Here is a 17,815-nt window from a genome sequence, read left to right as displayed (position 1 = left end):
AGAAGGAAAAGGCAACCCACTCCAGTGTTCTGGCCTGGAGAATCCCAGGGATGGGGAAGCCTGATGGGCTGCCATCTATGGGGTCGCACAGGGTCAGACACAACTGAAGCGACTTAGCAGCAGCAGCAGCAGCAGCATGGACTGTAGCCTGCCAGGCTCCTCTGTCCTTGGAACATACTGGAGTGGGTTGCCAGGCCCTTCTCCAGGAGATCTTTCCAATCCAGGGACTGAACCTGCATCTCTTATGTCTCATGCATCAGCAGGTGAGTTCTTTACCACTAGAATCATCAAACAGGGGCAGTCGGGGCTTTTTTCTCAGCTGAAAATAAGCAAAGAGGATGTCAAAAACACATATTCTAGAAGTTGGGGTGGTTTGTATTTTAAAAAATTGGACAGCCCTGAAATACATTTTAATCTAGATGACTGTCACTAACAACAAGAAATCAGATCTCTGCTTAAAAAAAAAAATTTCCAACAGAGAAGTCCCCTCCTTTTTGGTTTCTTTTTAAATACAGAGAATATACTTGGACAAAGCCAAGACCTAGATATCTAAGTAATATTTATATATTCTATTTAACATATGCCAATAAGTAAACTTTAGTACTAAGTATATTTTTTGGAAGTGCAATATTTGGTTTCCTTCCCTTCTGCTTGAAAGGAAAGTGAAGTCGCTCAGTCATGTCCGACTCTTTGCGACTCCATGGACTGTAGCCTATCAGGCTCCTCCAACCATGGGATTTTCCAGGCAACAGTGCTGGAGTGGGTTGACATTTCCTTCTCCAGGAGGTCTTCCCGACCCAGGAATCAAACCCGGGTCTCCCGCATTGCAGGCAGATGCTTTACCATCTGAGCCACCATAGATTTAAGGTTAGCATCCTTCTTTCTAACTTCTGGAATTGCAAAGTTCTGGATATTATCTTGGAAACAACAAGGAAAGATTCTATCTGTAGCTCAAGGGCTTTTGATTTCTTTGGTTTGTTTCAAACTGCACACCCTCTCAGCAGGTAACAGTGTCAGTAGGACACTGCTACTCTATATTCTTGCAGTAAATTTTAGCTATGTTTTCAGATACAATGCTCACTTTACACAGATGTGATCAGGTTTTAGGACAGAACATGCCTGGAGCCAACAGGTCAGAAAACAATACTAAGCACTAAGCAAAAGCACCTGCAGCCAAACTCTTCAGAGGTAGATTAAACCTGAGTTAGAGAAGGTATGAAGGGCTGTCTTCCATTTTCTATTTGTTGCGAAGAAAGAGCTTTCATAAAGTGATTAAAGAGATTCTTGGCAATATGCAGTCTAAGCCAAAGTATATATCAGGAAACCGAGATCCAAGATCCCAAGAGGCAGTGAAAAATTTATTAACAGATGAAGGATGTTTTATCTTTTTTTCATAATTTCCTCTGGCAAATGAAATTTTACTTTCTTCCTAACCAACACTCATAACTGTAGTCACTGTAATATTCTGATTCTTTAAATTTCTGTGATTCACCCCTAACTAGGTCTCATGCTTATTATTCTTATGCTCTTTCCACTAAATAACATTGCTTTCCTTTCCTAAGTGAGGTGTCTAATGACGCCTCTCTTGCTTAGAATGAATCTATATTGTATAAGTGGAGTGGTTAACAAATACAGAATTGTATGCACACTATGATCAAGGACCTCCTTGCTGCTCCTAACACAGCAAGAAGGCTCTTAACGCAGAGCTTATGTATTTCTAATTTTCTCTGCTCATGAAATTCTTTTCTTTGGATACCCAATTGTTCACTTACTTCCTTTCAGGTGACTCCATGTCACTGTATGTCTCCCCTAATCACTCTATATAAAATAGCACTTCTCCCCTCTCCTGTTCTTCCTCAATGTGTATTACTTCCTGATATGTTAAATAGTTATCACTTGTTTCTTATAGGGAGCATATAAGTTCCACGGAGTTCAGACAATATGGTATAGTGCACCTAGATGAGCGATTGCCCTGTGTACACCCCATTTCACCTCCTCCTGCTTTCAACCATGGTTTCCTTTCTTCAAAGTGCTGATCAGAATATGCAGATTTACTGCTCTTTTACTTTGCTGGGCTTAAAGAACACAGTCCTTTCAGGTCAAGCTTTCTCTGCTACCACTCATTTATGTATACCAAATGTAAATCAGCTTGTTCCCAAATCAAAGCAGATGGCTTAGAACAAGTCACACTTGTCACTGTCAAAAAAGAGCCAGAGAACTAATAAATCACATTTAAAAGGACTATCCAAAAATGAGATACTTTAAATAGCTAAAGTATAAGAAAATGTGCTGTGAAATATATTATGCAAAATGAATACTAAATCTACAACTTACATCAAGTGAAGACCATCTATTTAATGGTCATCTTTTCATCTTAACTCCACATATTTAAGTGCAAAGTTTTACTGTTACATTTATAATAACGAAAATTTATTTGGTACTATGTGCCATGTGCTATGACACTTCGTTATCTTTAATTTTTATAATAATCCTTCAAGGGTTTTTATTGTTGTCTCAACTATAGATAAGAAAACAAAGACAAGATTGATTAATCTGCTTTTGATTACAGGTTAAGTAAATCTGAAATCAGTCTTGACTTCAACTACAGGTGTTAAAGATCTACAGTACATTGTTTGTTACACATCCCTACAAGTAAATTAAGATTTACAGGCAACTCAAGTGTAACTGTTCAAAACCAAACTATTCTTTTCTCCACATCTATTCCTCCTCAAATGTCCCTTATTTCAGTAGATGCCTCTTACCCACTTTCAAGCTTGCCTTCATAGATTCCCTCTGTTCCTTACCTCTCATACCCTACCTGCAATCTCTAGAACCATCTACTTCTTTGCACAGGTTCTGCTTCAGTCAGACCTGAATTATGTAGCAGGCTGAAGTGTAAGAGTTCTCCTTCAAAATACACTCTAATGATATATATAGCTGATTAAAGTGGCAAAAGAACAAACTCAAATTTCAAAAATAAGGCTTAATGCAAGCAACATTTGACATTATTAAATTCCAACATCTGGAACAATTCCATCCATGGAATTTTCCAAGCAAGAGTACTGGAGTGGTTTGCAATTTCCTTTTCCAGGGGATCTTCCTGACCCAGGGATCAAAATCTCATCTCATGTCTCCTGCACTGGCAGGTAGATTCTTTAGCACTAGAGCCACATACAATTCCTGTCATAGAATTTAACTGATTTTTCTATATCCTTTTTCAGTTTTTCATTCCATCCTTTCTTCCCCACTTTGGTGATCCTTCTCTAGCAAAACTCTTCCCTTTTAAATACATTTACTTATCTGCCTATTTGAATGGTTTTGAAAATTGTCACCAACACAAACCACTCACTTATGACCTACTACGCATAAGTTAGTTCCCTTTTCCTTCCAAAGGGCATACCACAGCATGACAGAGAGGTAGCCCTTTCTCATTTACCATAGCTATAAGGATTTTTATGAAATGTAAGTTCTTTAGCAAAACATGTAATAATAGTAGCACCTTTTTATAGGTACAGTGTTTTCTGTTTTTAAAGTACTTCCATACATATTCAGCAGTCTTGTGAAATAAGCTTTATAGTTACTATTCTCAGATTAGAAAAACACCCAAAGATGTTGCCATTTTGCCTATGTCACAAGATTGCTATACAATAGAGCCAAATATTAAACACAGACACTCTCCATTCACTGCTCCTTTCACTATCTATCATTATCTCTCTTTTTTTTTAATGTTTTGGCACATAGAAAGAATTGGCTTTGTAAATAAATTTTCACTTTTCCTTAAGGTATTTCAACCATTAATCTGTACTTAATTAAGAAAGAGAAAATAAGACCTAACTGAAGGAAAACAGTAGCAAAAATCAACTTTATTTAGAATTTCTATGTAAAAACAAATGACCCAAAGAAGATCACAAACACTTTTTTAGTAGAATCAAAGAAAGTAAAAATCTATAGAAATCAAGTTAAATGTCTAACAAAAATTTTAACCACATGGTATATGGTTAATATAATAGCGTAGAAAAATAAAGATAACTATGACACACAGAAATTAGCTGTAAAAAGCATGCACAGGAAGGACATGCTTTTACTTAGAATAGCATGCTTTAATTAAATTTGCAGGCAATTGAAGGGGAATGTAAAACTGATGTACAAATCTTACCTACTTTGCAATTAAATACACATTTACAGAAAGTCTGCTCTCCTTTTTTGGGTCAGAACAAGCCAACAACAGCAAGTAGCCAGAAATTACAATTAATATAAAAGAAAAATTTAAGAGGAAATGGATTTGCTAGACTCATTACATTTTAAGTCTTAGCTTCAAGAAATGAGTGATTATTTGCAATGAAGTTGGCAAGACAGGAAACTGAGTTAAAATTTATCAATCTTTTAAATGGCTTTTCTAAGTACTTTTCTTTTTTTTAAAGGGGGGAAACTCCCCTTGGTATTTTATACTGCTTTGTGATGATATATTTATTTCTACTGTTGACTTTGACTCTTCAGAGCTCACAGAAGTGGAAAAGTGTTTGGATTCACTAGTTCAAATTACCGTATTTTCTTCATTAAGAGGAAAGTGAGGTAGTATAAATAATGAAAAGCCAAATAAGAGATCCAGAAAGAAATTAACTAAGAAGGCGACCAACTGCGTAGCTTATTCTTACCTTGGCTGTTTTTTTCACGGGTTGACATTTTTGCTGGTTGAGACAAAAATGACATATCTTACAATAAAAATTAAGAGATTTTCTTAGATGACTATAAAATATGCTTCTTTTTATTATTGTGAGCTAATAAATAAAATACACTGAATGAAAATAAGTCAATATTCTTATCAAGAGGGAAACTTATGATTTAGAAAAAATATTTTTTTAAAAGGATTTTTAATTTACCTTGGTTGATGATGACATCTTTATGCCTACAAAAGGAATTCAAAGATATTTATTTCATAACCTTATTTGGCTCACCATTATAATCACCTGAAAACTGCAAAAGCTTTAATGTCTAGGCTACAACCCAAATAAATTTGCAGATGTGAAATGCAGGCATCAGTATTCTTTAAAGTTTCTCTCTGGTCTCAACTACTAATATACACTGTGTCATAAAACAAGGAATATTCCATTAGGATCACTTAAATAGTAAAACACAGAAAGAATTTATGAAAAATACTCAAATTTTATGACATTATTGAGATTTATTATGAGTTGAGAAGCATTAACAGGAAGACATAGCCTTTTTTAAAGAACACAAAAGAAAAAATGTACTTAGAAGAAAAAAGATATAAATTATAAATACAGATTTTTAAAAACGATTCAAACAAGGCATATAACTGTACATGCAAACCTGATAGTAAAAGAACTAGTAATTTTCAGATAGAAGTATAATACTTACTTGTCTGTATTTTTTATAACTTTTGATATTAATTTTGATGTTGAAACTGCCTTCAATAATTTATTACGGCTATCGTCTGAATTTTCCCATGAATTATGTGATTTTTCAGCTGTTGATGGTCGTTTTATGCTGCAAGAAACATATTAATTTATTAGAGAAAAATTCTATGCATAGCAATGAAATATAATTGACAATTTGAATAGAACATATAAGCAGCAATTAACATTTTCTTAAAGCTAATCCAGAAAAGACAAAGAGTGATTAGTTGAAAGGTTCGGTGCTTGGATGAGTGAAGGAGTTAAACAAGGCAATTATCTAGTCTGTTTTTTAATTATCACTATTTTTCAAAAGACTGGCTAGAATAAATAGTACTCGATTTTTAGAACACTCATGTGCTTAAATCTGAATAATTACTCTCTCTCATAATTTACGAAATTGTGTGAACTTGTGAAAAAACTTATTCAAAATCATGACAAGGCTATTTTCATTTTTTATGTACTCGTGTAATTAAATTATATATGGTACAAATGACAATTTCTAAATAATTGTGGGACTAAAAGCAAAACTCTTCTTTGTATCTCTCAACTTTACCCATGATCAGAAATAAACACATTTTAATACAGGAATGTTTTGATATTATCAAAACTAATCCCATATATTTATAACTGAAATATTTTGATTTATAAATGAATCTTTTGCTGCACTGTTAACTGCCCTACAACTCATCCAGTCTTCAATGCATCTTGTAATAGTACATTCAAAGAGAAATTTAGAATGGCAAGCACATTTCCAGGAGACCTTAAGAAGCTGAAAAAAGAGATCTGGGACAAAGATGCCAAGTCAAATCAGAACCTTAAAGAGACTGATTACAAAAAAGCCACCTTTAATCACATACAATCCAAGGCTGCAAAACATTAATAAGCTATATCCAAGAAAAACTCCACATTAGATCAGGCAGAAGAATTACAAACCATTAAGATAGGATAAGAATCTGCGTGAGACACACAAAGCATTTTAAAAATGTTAAACATGCATCAATCAAGTGAAGGGTGTTGTGTTTTCCCAAATTTTCCATTAGAGATTTGAGGCAAAATAGTAAGCTAATCAAATAAAAATATATTAAAAAATCTTTTAGGAATGGATGTCATTTGTTTTTATTAAAATCCTAGCCAGTTCTGGGAATGGTTTAATATTTTCCTAAGATTTCCAAGTGGAAGTATGATGATAAAATATATCTATACCTAATTATAAAGCTTGAATCAACATCCCTAAAGCAGGCAAATTTCATTAAGTTGGTCTAAATATTTGATTACAAGGTAGCTGTAGTGCTGAACTCCCAGCATGCAAGTTTGGACCCCCAATTTAGGCTCACACACATTGTTAGAAGGTTTCTCCCTTCTCCCCTTCTCATAACTTTAAAATATTAATTATTAAGACACAGAGAGAAGCCCTCAAGCAAGCCTTTAGCATAGAAAAGATTAGGAGAAATGAATTCAATTCTCTACTCAAGCAAGAACTTATCCTCCCAAAACCCAAAACTGAAACTGAGATGCAGTCACAGTCAAGAGCCGTATGTTGTGAAGGACCCTGACAAGCTGAAGGTTGTAATGATGCCAAAATATGGTGAGCATAAGAACACATGCAATTTTTTATCCATGGCTATAAATTTATGCAGTTACATATATTTTTTTAATATTCTGTAATTTTAAAATGTTTTGGTTTTAGAGTAGGTTACCTTTGCCTTCCTTTCATCTTTATAACTTAGCTTTTTCCTCAAGTTTTAACTTATAGATTTTGAATGATAATTTTAAAATATCATTCCCCAATGTGTTAAAATACAGATTACTGCCATAAAGAAGTGAAGGGGAAAAAGTCAATAAGTTTTTCTCTTATAATCCATGGATAGCCAACTTTTTCTCAAGTCACAGAATTTAGGGATCATTACAACCATTCCCTAACTCTGTACTTGGGGTCAGTTAAAACCTTTTGGTGGGAGTAGAATTCTTGCTTTCTTGAGTTTGCCTGTGTATTTGGAGAGGCTGTGAAGAGGGCTGGGGAGAAGGTGATGCTCGAATTTGTGGACTTTGATCATTAGAGTGAGAGTCCTCTTTTTTCTCTCTCTGTCCTTGTGGTTTTTCTTTCTTTTTTCTGTACCACTGTAAAATAAAGTATAACATGGAACAACACATATTTAAACAAAAAAGATATCAAATGATGGAAAAAGTTACTACTATTATATAATTCAAAATCCTAAATCATACAGCTAATACAATTTACACTGCTTTCATTCAATAATGAAAATATTTCTTTAAGAATTCTGGAAGCTCTTAAAATCTTCAGTAAAGAATCTGTTATAATTCTAAGACAACATATCCTATGAAGATTGCCCCTTTGGACCAAACTGGCCTCTAATGCCTTATGCCATCCTAGCAAATTTGGGGGGACAGTAAAAGCTCTCTTAACTGACTTCAGTTTACCCAAATCAGAGCATTAGTGACACTATCCATTACCTCTGGTTAAGCACACTGACACCCAAGGAACACTAAATGCTCACATTCTGTAGGTTATGCTCTAATTCCTATTTCTTTTGTACACTTCTGCTCTCACCAGTTGAGTTTTACACTTACCAAGAGTCAACTGTGTTTTTTCCCCTGAACTTCTTTTTTTTTTTCCCCCTGAACTTCTTAATGCCAGTTGTATTTGTTATTTTAATGATTAAGTTAATAAAATACAAAGAAAACTGACAAAATGTACATAGAAAAGAGAATAATTTCTATGTAAACTAAGCTAAATGCTTTGCAAAGACCAAATAAAAATGAGTTACTAAAAGAACTGCTGCTAAATTTTGTGTAGGTGAAACAATTACAAGAGATTAAGAAAAAATCACAGAAAAAAGATAGTTTCTATGTAATACCATTTTGCAAGAATTTTAAGTTTCTTATTCTATCTTAAAAAGTGAAACTAAAAATTATAAAAAACAATTTATGGGTGTATTTTACGCAAGACAGTAAGTAGTCTAATGAGATATGCATATTTAAGAGAGGAAAAAGGGGGAGACTCAGTCTTTCATTAAAAAATTGACAAATGACCATAGTGAAAGTCGCTCAGTTGCGTCCGACTCTTTGTGACCACATGGACTGTAGTCCACCAGGCTCCTCTGTCCATTAAATTCTCCAGGGAAGAATACTGGAGCCCTGGGTAGCCATTCTCTTCTCTAGGGGATCTTCCCAACTCAGGGATCGAACCTGGGTCTCCTGCATTGCACACAAATTCTTTACCATCTGAGCCACCAGAGAAGCCCATGTGAACATATTTAAGCTAAAATAAAATATTTCAGATATTTATTTATAAATTCACATGATTCCACACTGACTCTTGGTTAATGAAGCATCGCTATCCCTGATCACACTTGGATAAGCATCCTTATACTGCACAAACACTTTTGACAATATTACAAAACAGATGGAAACAATGATTCCAGAGTTGAAAAGGTATAAAATTGCAACTATTTTAACCAAAGGACATTTTAAAATTTACTATAAGGTGCATAATCTACAAAGAAAGCATGTTTAAGAACATGCTAAACAAATGTAAATAGTACAATGTAATCACATGATAATAATGAATAATGTTCAAATATAATTTTGACAGTAACATTTCTTAATCTAGTTCATTCTGATACCTTCTGACTTCAGACTGGCTTTTGATTGTCTTGTTCATACTCAATTTTTACAGTATGTGCTGAGAAATTTAATTCTACCTCAAAAATATCAGACTAACTTTGAAATTTAAAACTGAATTAGAAACTACTTCTTTCTTACTGGTCTTCAAATTATTCTGAATTCACAGCATTGGGCCAGTAGTCTTATATGGACGCAGTAGATTTTCCTTCTGGGCTATTTCAAAACAAAACACAAAGCCCCTGCATCATAAATTAACAAACTCATCTGGTTTAAACTAAGTCACTACTGTACATAATACTGACCACTGCACATAACTATAGCTATGTAAGAAAACGGGCTGAATACAAACTATCACTGGATACAACAAGGAAGTTTATTATTAAAAATTGTATTAAAAATTTCCACCACATGCTTATTTTTTCGTTGTTTGTCCTTTTCTCCTGAAACTGGAACACAGGTAATAAATTTTGGCATGCTTTGGAGGATAAAGTCTAGATGCTGTAACGACGACTTAATGACTCAATTACAGAACAGGATTTTTAAAAGGCCTAAAGATTCTGTCATTTCTTCACCATTCCTGTAGTCAAATGTCTGGTTAACATCTGTGAAAACACACTGACAAAAAACTCAGCATTAGCTTATTGAGGCAACCTTTTTCCATCAGCATATTTTAAATATTATTCTATTACTTAAAAGTTTTTCTTCAATCGTTCTTTGAAGAAAACAGTTTTAAGATCCTGTAAGCAATTTTATTAGAATAGACTGAATTAATTAATTCATGAAAAGAACATAGAGAATGTAAACCTATAATATCCACTGAAATTTTTATATTGCAATATTTCCACTGCCTTCCTATCCACCACCCCCTAATACACACACACATACATTTTTAAATTAAACCTCAATTTTATAGTTATGATTGAGAATAAAAGTTATAGCATCTAATCTCCCACCAATGTACATACATACCAAAGAGTTTTTCTCCTTTAAAAATGCTGTATCAAATGTATCACTTGCTATGCAAAATTCACTTATATAATTAAATATAGTCATGCTTATCTCATCAACAGATGCTTATTAAAAAGAAACAAAACCAAACCAGGAAATGAAACTGCTTGCTTTCTTTAGTAAAAACCAAAAACTTCCCACACAACTCGATAGGTATGATGAATGTAAACTCAGCGAGTACAAGCAGGATATCATTGCATTCAGACAAAGAATTCAAAAGACATGCTTACTTGAATTTCATACAGCTCTTATTTCATATTCTTTTCAAAAGGAGACTGAGTTATCACATTCAGATAGTTTTGCAATGTTAGCTTTTTACAAATGCATACCTTTTAGCAGCAGATGAAAGAGTTTCTTTTCTTGCGATTGAGACAGAGCTGGTGTGACTTGGTTTTCTGTTTGTACCACTCCCGTTGGTTATACAGGACATAGAAATAGCTTCTCGAAGGCCTGGCTGGCCTAGATACAGTTAAGAAAAAAGTTTTAAAATCAAATTTCAAAATATTCCTCAAAGATTAGAGCTTTAAAAGTCAGTCCATTAGTGTTTAGATATAGTAAGCAGACTGCCCACCCTGCCATAGGCAACATACAAAATTATTCTTTTTCAGTAAGCATCAAGTATACAAATAAGAAAGGAATGAGTGCAAAAAGACAAATATCTGTAAACTGAGACAACTCTATGTGATATATAAATTATTTGGAAAAATTATATAAAAACACAATGAAATAGTTATTTCCGCCACAGAATAATGAACTTTGCTAGCTTGTACACCCAACTTTAATTAGATACATCTCCAGTATTGTCTATAGTTCAAAAGGAAATGAATAAGATCTGAAGGTCTCAGAGAAATCCATTATGTAGCACATAATATTATTGTCTGAAGATTTAATCTCATTAAAATAGACCTATAAAAAAAAGACATGCTAATTTGCTAAATTGCAGCTAGAGTCATTCTCTAACTAAATGGCTTGTTTTCCACACATAGTAGTTTTAAAGGACACGATTCAAAGCTGTGCCTTAAGTAAACCACAAGTCCCCACATATCAGCAATTTTCAGAAAGAGCTCAGGTTCTGTCAAAATTTAATTCATTAGAAATCCTAGATATCATAAATCTTGAATCTTAGAATATTGTTCCCTATAAATAAAGCATAAATATATGAAATAACCTCTGTTACCTTCATTCAAACAGGAGGAGGACTGGAATACATGTGTGATGAATATGCTGGCATGGTAAGGAAGACACAGTCACAAGATAAGAGACACATCTATTAAGGGTCAAATTTATTTAAAAATTTGGAAGTAGAGAATAATTTTGAATTTTTGGACTCAGTTTTCTCACATGAACACAGGAAAATCTTTTCTATTTGGTCAATCTCATTTCTTTTCCTTCATAAAAGCACAGAAAACAAAAACTTTTATGTATAGAGCCTACAATATTTGGCACCCTAGAATGTTACATGTACGATAGTAAAGCACCAAATTTCTGACAATAATACGCTGTTGGGAGCCACTTGTGTCAATCATATAAAGTGCTTCCTTAATTTTGAGATTCCTATTCTCTACCTCAGACAGAATGAATCAGAAAAGAGGAAGGAAAAGACCTACTACAATTTATTTTTCAAACTTCCCAGGAAAATTTTCACATATAAGGTAAAATAACCCCCAAACTATGCTAATATCACTGATCATCAGATCTAGTGATGGTCTGCCCAAATAGTGACTTCTTGTTACCTTTTTTTTTTACTGTAGTAAAACACTCATAAAAAGTACATTTGAACAATTTCAACATGTGCAATTTAGCGGCATTTGGTATATTCACAATGTTGTGCAACCACCACCACTACTCAGGTCCAGAACTTTTTATCACCCCAAACAGAAACCCTGTACTCATTCACCCCCCATTCCCTCCTACCCATCCTCCCAGCCCTTGCCAACCATTACTTTTCATTGCCTCCATAGTTTTGGCTATTCTGAGTATTTCATATACATGGAATCATACAATATGTACTTTTTGTGTGTGGTTTCTTGCACTTAGAACAATTGTTTTCAAGGTTCATCCACATGGCAGCAACGTAAGAGTATTTTATTCTTTATTCTTTTTATGGCTGAATAATATTCAGTTTTACAACTATGCCATATTTTGTTTATCCATTCATCTGCTGATGGACATCTGGGTTGTTTTCTCTCTTTGCTACTGTAAATAGTGCTGCCTTAAACATCTGTAAACACGTTTTCATTTGAACATGTTTTTAATTATTTCGGGTAGATAGCTAGGAGTTGGATTGCCGGGTAACTGCATTACGTTTAACTTATTGAGGAACCCCCAAACCCAGCAGCTGCACCACTTCATGTTACCAACAATGTATGAGGGTTCCAATTTCACATCCTTGCCAACACTTGTTATTTTCAGGCTTGTTTGTTTTTTTTTTCAGCTATAGCCATCTCTGGGAATTCAGTGCTATCTCATCATGGTTTTGATTTGCATTTCCCTAATACTGAGAATCTTTTACTGGGTTTGCTGGCCCTCTGTATATCTTTGGAGAACTATCTATTCAAGATCTTTGACTATTTTTCAGTAAGAATATATGATGCAAATTGCCCACAGTGCTCTCTACATACATGTAGAAACTGAAACCCCAATGTATTCCTCCTATATTACATATTCCTCTATATTACATGTAGAAATGTAAGACAGCACACCATGCACACACCCCCCCACCCCACCGGTCTACAAAACATTACTGGCTGTTTCTCAAAAAATTAAACATGAAAGGATCAAATGATCTGGCAATTCCAATTCCAGGTATATACAGCCCCAAAAATTGAAAGCAGGAAGTCAGGCAGATATCTGTATACCCATATTCATAGAGGAATTATCCACATAGCCAAAAGGTAATGCTCAAAGTTCTCCAAGCCAGGCTTCAATAGTACGTGAACCGTGAACTTCCTGATATTCAGGCTGTATTTAGAAAAGGCAGAGGAACCAGAGGTCAAATTGCCAACATCTGCTGGATCATGGAAAAAGCAAGAGAATTCCAGAAAAACATCTACTTCTGCTTTATTGACTATGCAAAGCCTTTGACTGTGTGGATCACAACAAACTGTGGAAAATTCTGAAAGAGATGGGAATACCAGACCACCTGATCTGCCTCTTGAGAAATCTGTATGCAGGTCAGGAAGCAACAGTTAGAACTGGACATGGAACATCAGACTGGTTCCAAATAGGAAAAGGAGTATGTCAAGGCTGTATATTGTCACCCTGCTTATTTAACTTATATGCAGAGTATATCATGAGAAACGCTGGGCTGGAAGAAGCACAAGCTGGAATCAAGATTGCCGGGAGAAATATCAATAACCTCAGATATGCAGATGACACCACTCTTATGGTAGAAAGTGAAGAAGTAAAGAGACTCTTAATGAAAGTGAAAGAGGAGAGTGAAAAAGTTGGCTTATAACTCAACACTTGAAAACTAAGATTACGGCATCTGGTCCCGTCACTTCATGGCAAATAGATGGGGAAACAGTGGCAGACTTTATTTTTGGGGGCTCCAAAATCACTGCAGATGGTGACTGCAGCCATGAAATTAAAAGGTGCTTGCTCCTTGGAAGAAAAGTATGACCAACCTAGACAGCATATTAAAAAGCAGAGACATTACTTTGCCAACAAAGGTTCGTCTAGTCAAGGCTATGGTTTTTCCAGTAGTCATGTATGGATGTGAGAGTTGGACTATAAAGAAAGGTGAGTGCCGAAGAATTAATGCTTTTGAACTGTGGTGCTGGAGAAGACTCTTGAGAGTTCCTTGGACTGCATGATCCAACCAATCCATCCTAAAGGAAATCAGTCCTGGGTGTTCATTGGAAGGACTGATGCTGAAGCTGAAACTCCAACACTCTGGCCACCTGAGGCGCAGAACTGACTCATTTGAAAAGACCCTGATGCTGGGAAAGATTGAAGGCAGGAGGAGAAAGGGATGACAGAGGATGAGAGGGTTGGATGGCATCACCGACTCAATGGGCATGAGTTTGAGTAAACTATGGGAGTTGGTGATGGACAGGGAGGCCATGGGTTCACCAAGAGTCAGACAGGACTGAGTGACTGAACTGAACTGACCCAAATATCCATTGACAAATGAATGACAAATGACAAATATACACACACACACACACACACACACACACACACACACACACACACACACAATGGGATATTAGTTAGCCTAATAAAGAAATGAAATTGTAAAACATGTTATAACACGGATGAACCTTGAAGACATTATTCAAAGTGAAATAGACCAGATAAGAAGAAACGGGCAACTGTCATATTTCAATTATACTAGATACCTGGAGGAGTTAAATTCATACAAACAGAAAATAAAATGGTAGTTTCTTAAAAAAAAAAATGGGGGTGGGGGACAAGGAAAGGAGTAGATGGATGCACAGCTTCAGTTTGGGAAGATAAGAGAGTTCTAGAGATCTATGGGGTCGTACAGAGTTGGACACGACTGAAGCGACTTAGTAGCAGCAGAGATGGATGGTGATGATGGTTATACAACCAATGTGAATGTAGTTAATGCCACTGAACTGTATACCTAAAAATGGTTAAAGTAGTAAATTTTATGCTATGTATTTTACAATAAAAAAATGTTAAAAAAAAAAAATCAACATATCATCAATGTTTCGAAGTCCTCCAGTTTACTATTCAATTCTTCAAATACTTCAAGGTATCTTGTCAAACTACCATTCATCTCCACATGATTAGATGGCAGTGTTATACCTTACAGTTTTCATCAGTATCAGAAGGCTCTCTTGTCACATCCTAGATACTTACTTCAAAAAGACAAGATATATTATGATGTATTGGCCACTTTGAGGTATATATGTTAATATAATGGCTTCCTTTTTATTATTCACTATAAAGGTACCCAAGTACTAAGTCAGTTATAAAGTATACAGAGTAATAACAATTTTAAAAGTTGAAATATCTTTGTAATTATCTAGTTATTATCTTAATTATGTAAAATAAATGAAAAATAGAAAAATGAAGATGCTGATATGAATAAGATGGTAGGTCTCAAAAAACATACTATATGACTGAAAATTATCAAGTACTCTACGTTGAAAATGACAAATCTTTAGCCTAACCTGAACTCTCATTGAATCTGGTTGATTGTATAAGCATGAGTAAACAAGAACAAAATTTAAAACACTGGAGAAGTTTTGGAGCTACACCACAGACAGAAGTACAAATCATTTTATTATATTTTTAATATCTTTATCAGAATCCTGCCAATATACACGTGATATTAAACCTTTCAGGAAGGAATTATACATTAATGTTCTCTTTCTGAAAAACTGGAGTGCAGCAGTGAGACAGGCCACTAATCAACACTTATTTTTAAATTTTGTCTTTAAGTCTATTGAATTTGTTAAATATTGCTTCTGTTTTATGTTTTTTGGGTTTTTTTTTTTTTTGACCCCAAGGCATGTGAGATTTTTATCTCCCCAACCAGAGATTGAACCCATATCCCCTGTGTCATAAGTCTTAACCACTGGACCGCCAGGGAAGCCCCCTGAATTTTGTTTTCAATTATTTTAGAACTTCTCATACAAATATGTAAACAGAGAAAAGCTACTTCATGTTCTTTTACCTCAAGGAGAAAGAAGACTTAGTATTTCATACACACTAAGCTAGCAATTATCTCCAAAAGAAAAACAAACACATTCTCCCAGTTAGTATAAATGGGATACTCTCTTTAGTTTTAGTCTGATTATGGTCACAATTGGCACGAAGAGTAGTTAAGTCCTCTGTAACTCATTTAGAATTTAATAACTGTATATATTCCACTTGCTAAACACCAACAACTTTATTAGCATTGTTCAAAGTATACATATATAACTTGGTATGTATAATTCATAAATACATCCAGCTGTCCTTTGGCATCCATGGGAGACTGGTTCTGGGACATCCTCCCTCTCCCACAGATATGAAAATCCACAGGCACTCAAGTCCGTGGGCCAACTGTACTATGCCATTTTATTAGGGACTTAAGTGTCTTTGCATTTTGAGCATTCCCCTCAGGTGTCCTGGAACGAATCTCCTAAGAATACTAATGGATGACTGTATACTCAAAACAACTCTTGATTCTGCATTTCCCCTAATTATCCCAACCCTGACACATGCACCCACCCACCTCCATTCCAAGTTTAATATTTGGAAAACAGCCAGTAGTCTACACTTTCCAATCTTCATCTCAGCCTCTACAACCTAGTTATCATCTAACCACTTTACAGAAACTTTTCTTGAGAAGATCACCCGTGACTTCTTTTTCACTAAATTCAATGAAGATTTTTCAGTCGTTATCTTGCTTAACTTTTCTTCAGCATCTAATACTACTGTTAATCTTTCAGGAAAGAATAGTATTTAGGCAATGACACGTCCTTAGCTTCTAGGACACTGCCCTTGCCTGAATTTCTTCTTAGATCTGATTTCTTCTCACTCTCATTTGCTGGATATTCTTTTCTTGCTCAGATTTTATATTTTGACCTTCAGTTATCTTGACACCATCAAACCCTTTTTACAATTTTTTACATCTAACTGCTATTGAATACCTCCTCATGAACTTATGTGCACCAAACAAAAAACAATTAAAAACCAGGACTCTGTGATACATCTTATTCATGGTGAAAGACATTAACAGCCATTCACTATACAAACCAGAAAATAAGACATCAGTTTCGATTCCTCCACATCCTTACTGCCAACGTTCAATGGCAATGAATAGGTGACTAAGAGCTCTGTGGCATCTATCATTCTTAAAAAAAAAAAAAATTTCCCTCCAGTTCTGTTCAGAGAAAATTGGCATGCAATAAGTTATACATAAAGTGTGTAGCCTGTCAGGCTCCTCTGTCCATGGGATCTTCTAGGCAAGAATACTGGAGTGGATTGCCATTTCCTTCTACAGGGCATCTTTCCAACCCAGGAATCAAACCCAGATCTCCTGCATTGCAGGCAGATTCTTTACTAACTGAGCTACGAGGGAAGCCCACATAAAGGGTACAATTTATTAATACTAAGTTTTTCATACCTATGTCCCTGTGAAACAATCATAACAATCAGGATAATGAATGTGGCCATCATTCTCTAAAGTGTCCTTCTGTCCCTCTGTGACTCATTGCTCTCTCCCTCACTCTTGTCCACAGGCAACCACTGATCTACTTCCTATCACCATAGTCTGCATTTTCTAGAATTTTATATAAATGGAATAATACAGTGTATATCTCTTTTGCCTGCCTTTTAAAATTCAGCATTATTATTTTGAGGTTCATCTGAGTTGGTAAGTGTATCAGCAGATTAGTCTTTTCTATAGTTCAATACTATCCCATCATACGGATATCACAAGGTTTTAATTCACTTATTCATTTACTTGTTGGCATTTGGATTGTTTCCAGTTTTCTATATTACAAATAAAGCTAAAATGAACAAAACTGTACAAGTCTTTGAGTGGACACATGCTTTCATTTCTCAAAGGTAGATACATTTATTTTCAAGACAGTCTTTGGAAGAAGAGACTTAAAAACTCTCAGATCAGATCAGATCAGTCGCTCAGTCGTGTCCAACTCTTTGCGACCCATGAATCACAGCACGCCAGGCCTCCCTGTCCATCACCAACTCCTGGAGTTCACTCAGACTCACGTCCATCGAGTCAGTGATGCCATCCAACCATCTCATCCTCTGTCGTCCCC

At 35.1% G+C, this 17,815-nt stretch overlaps 1 protein-coding gene across 9 annotated transcripts in view; it reads right to left on the bottom strand.

The window, feature by feature from the left end:
- EML4 (EMAP like 4) overlaps positions 1-17,815 on the bottom strand; it is a 154,730-nt gene that overhangs the window by 61,532 nt on the left and 75,383 nt on the right. For 2 of the 9 annotated variants that reach the window (XM_027555110.1, XM_027555111.1), the window contains exons 3-6: positions 10,400-10,529; positions 7,363-7,535; positions 5,380-5,508; positions 4,881-4,906 (exon numbers count right to left, since the gene is read on the bottom strand). Coding sequence is in view for 7 of the 9 variants with exons in the window: in XM_027555104.1 (XP_027410905.1) it covers positions 4,656-4,712; positions 4,881-4,906; positions 5,380-5,508; positions 10,400-10,529 (342 nt within the window). In the remaining 2 variants the exon portion in view is untranslated. Of the gene's footprint in view, positions 1-4,655; positions 4,713-4,880; positions 4,907-5,379; positions 5,509-7,362; positions 7,536-10,399; positions 10,530-17,815 lie in introns of all 9 variants that reach the window. The other 7 variants (XM_027555104.1, XM_027555102.1, XM_027555107.1 and 4 more) reach the window with 4 other exon arrangements.

This window comes from Bos indicus x Bos taurus, chromosome 11 (genome assembly GCF_003369695.1).
Source record: "Bos indicus x Bos taurus breed Angus x Brahman F1 hybrid chromosome 11, Bos_hybrid_MaternalHap_v2.0, whole genome shotgun sequence".
NCBI classification, from domain to species: Eukaryota; Metazoa; Chordata; class Mammalia; order Artiodactyla; family Bovidae; genus Bos; species Bos indicus x Bos taurus.
The sequence above is the reverse complement of the archived record's forward strand: the minus strand, read 5'-3'. Positions and strand labels throughout refer to the sequence as shown.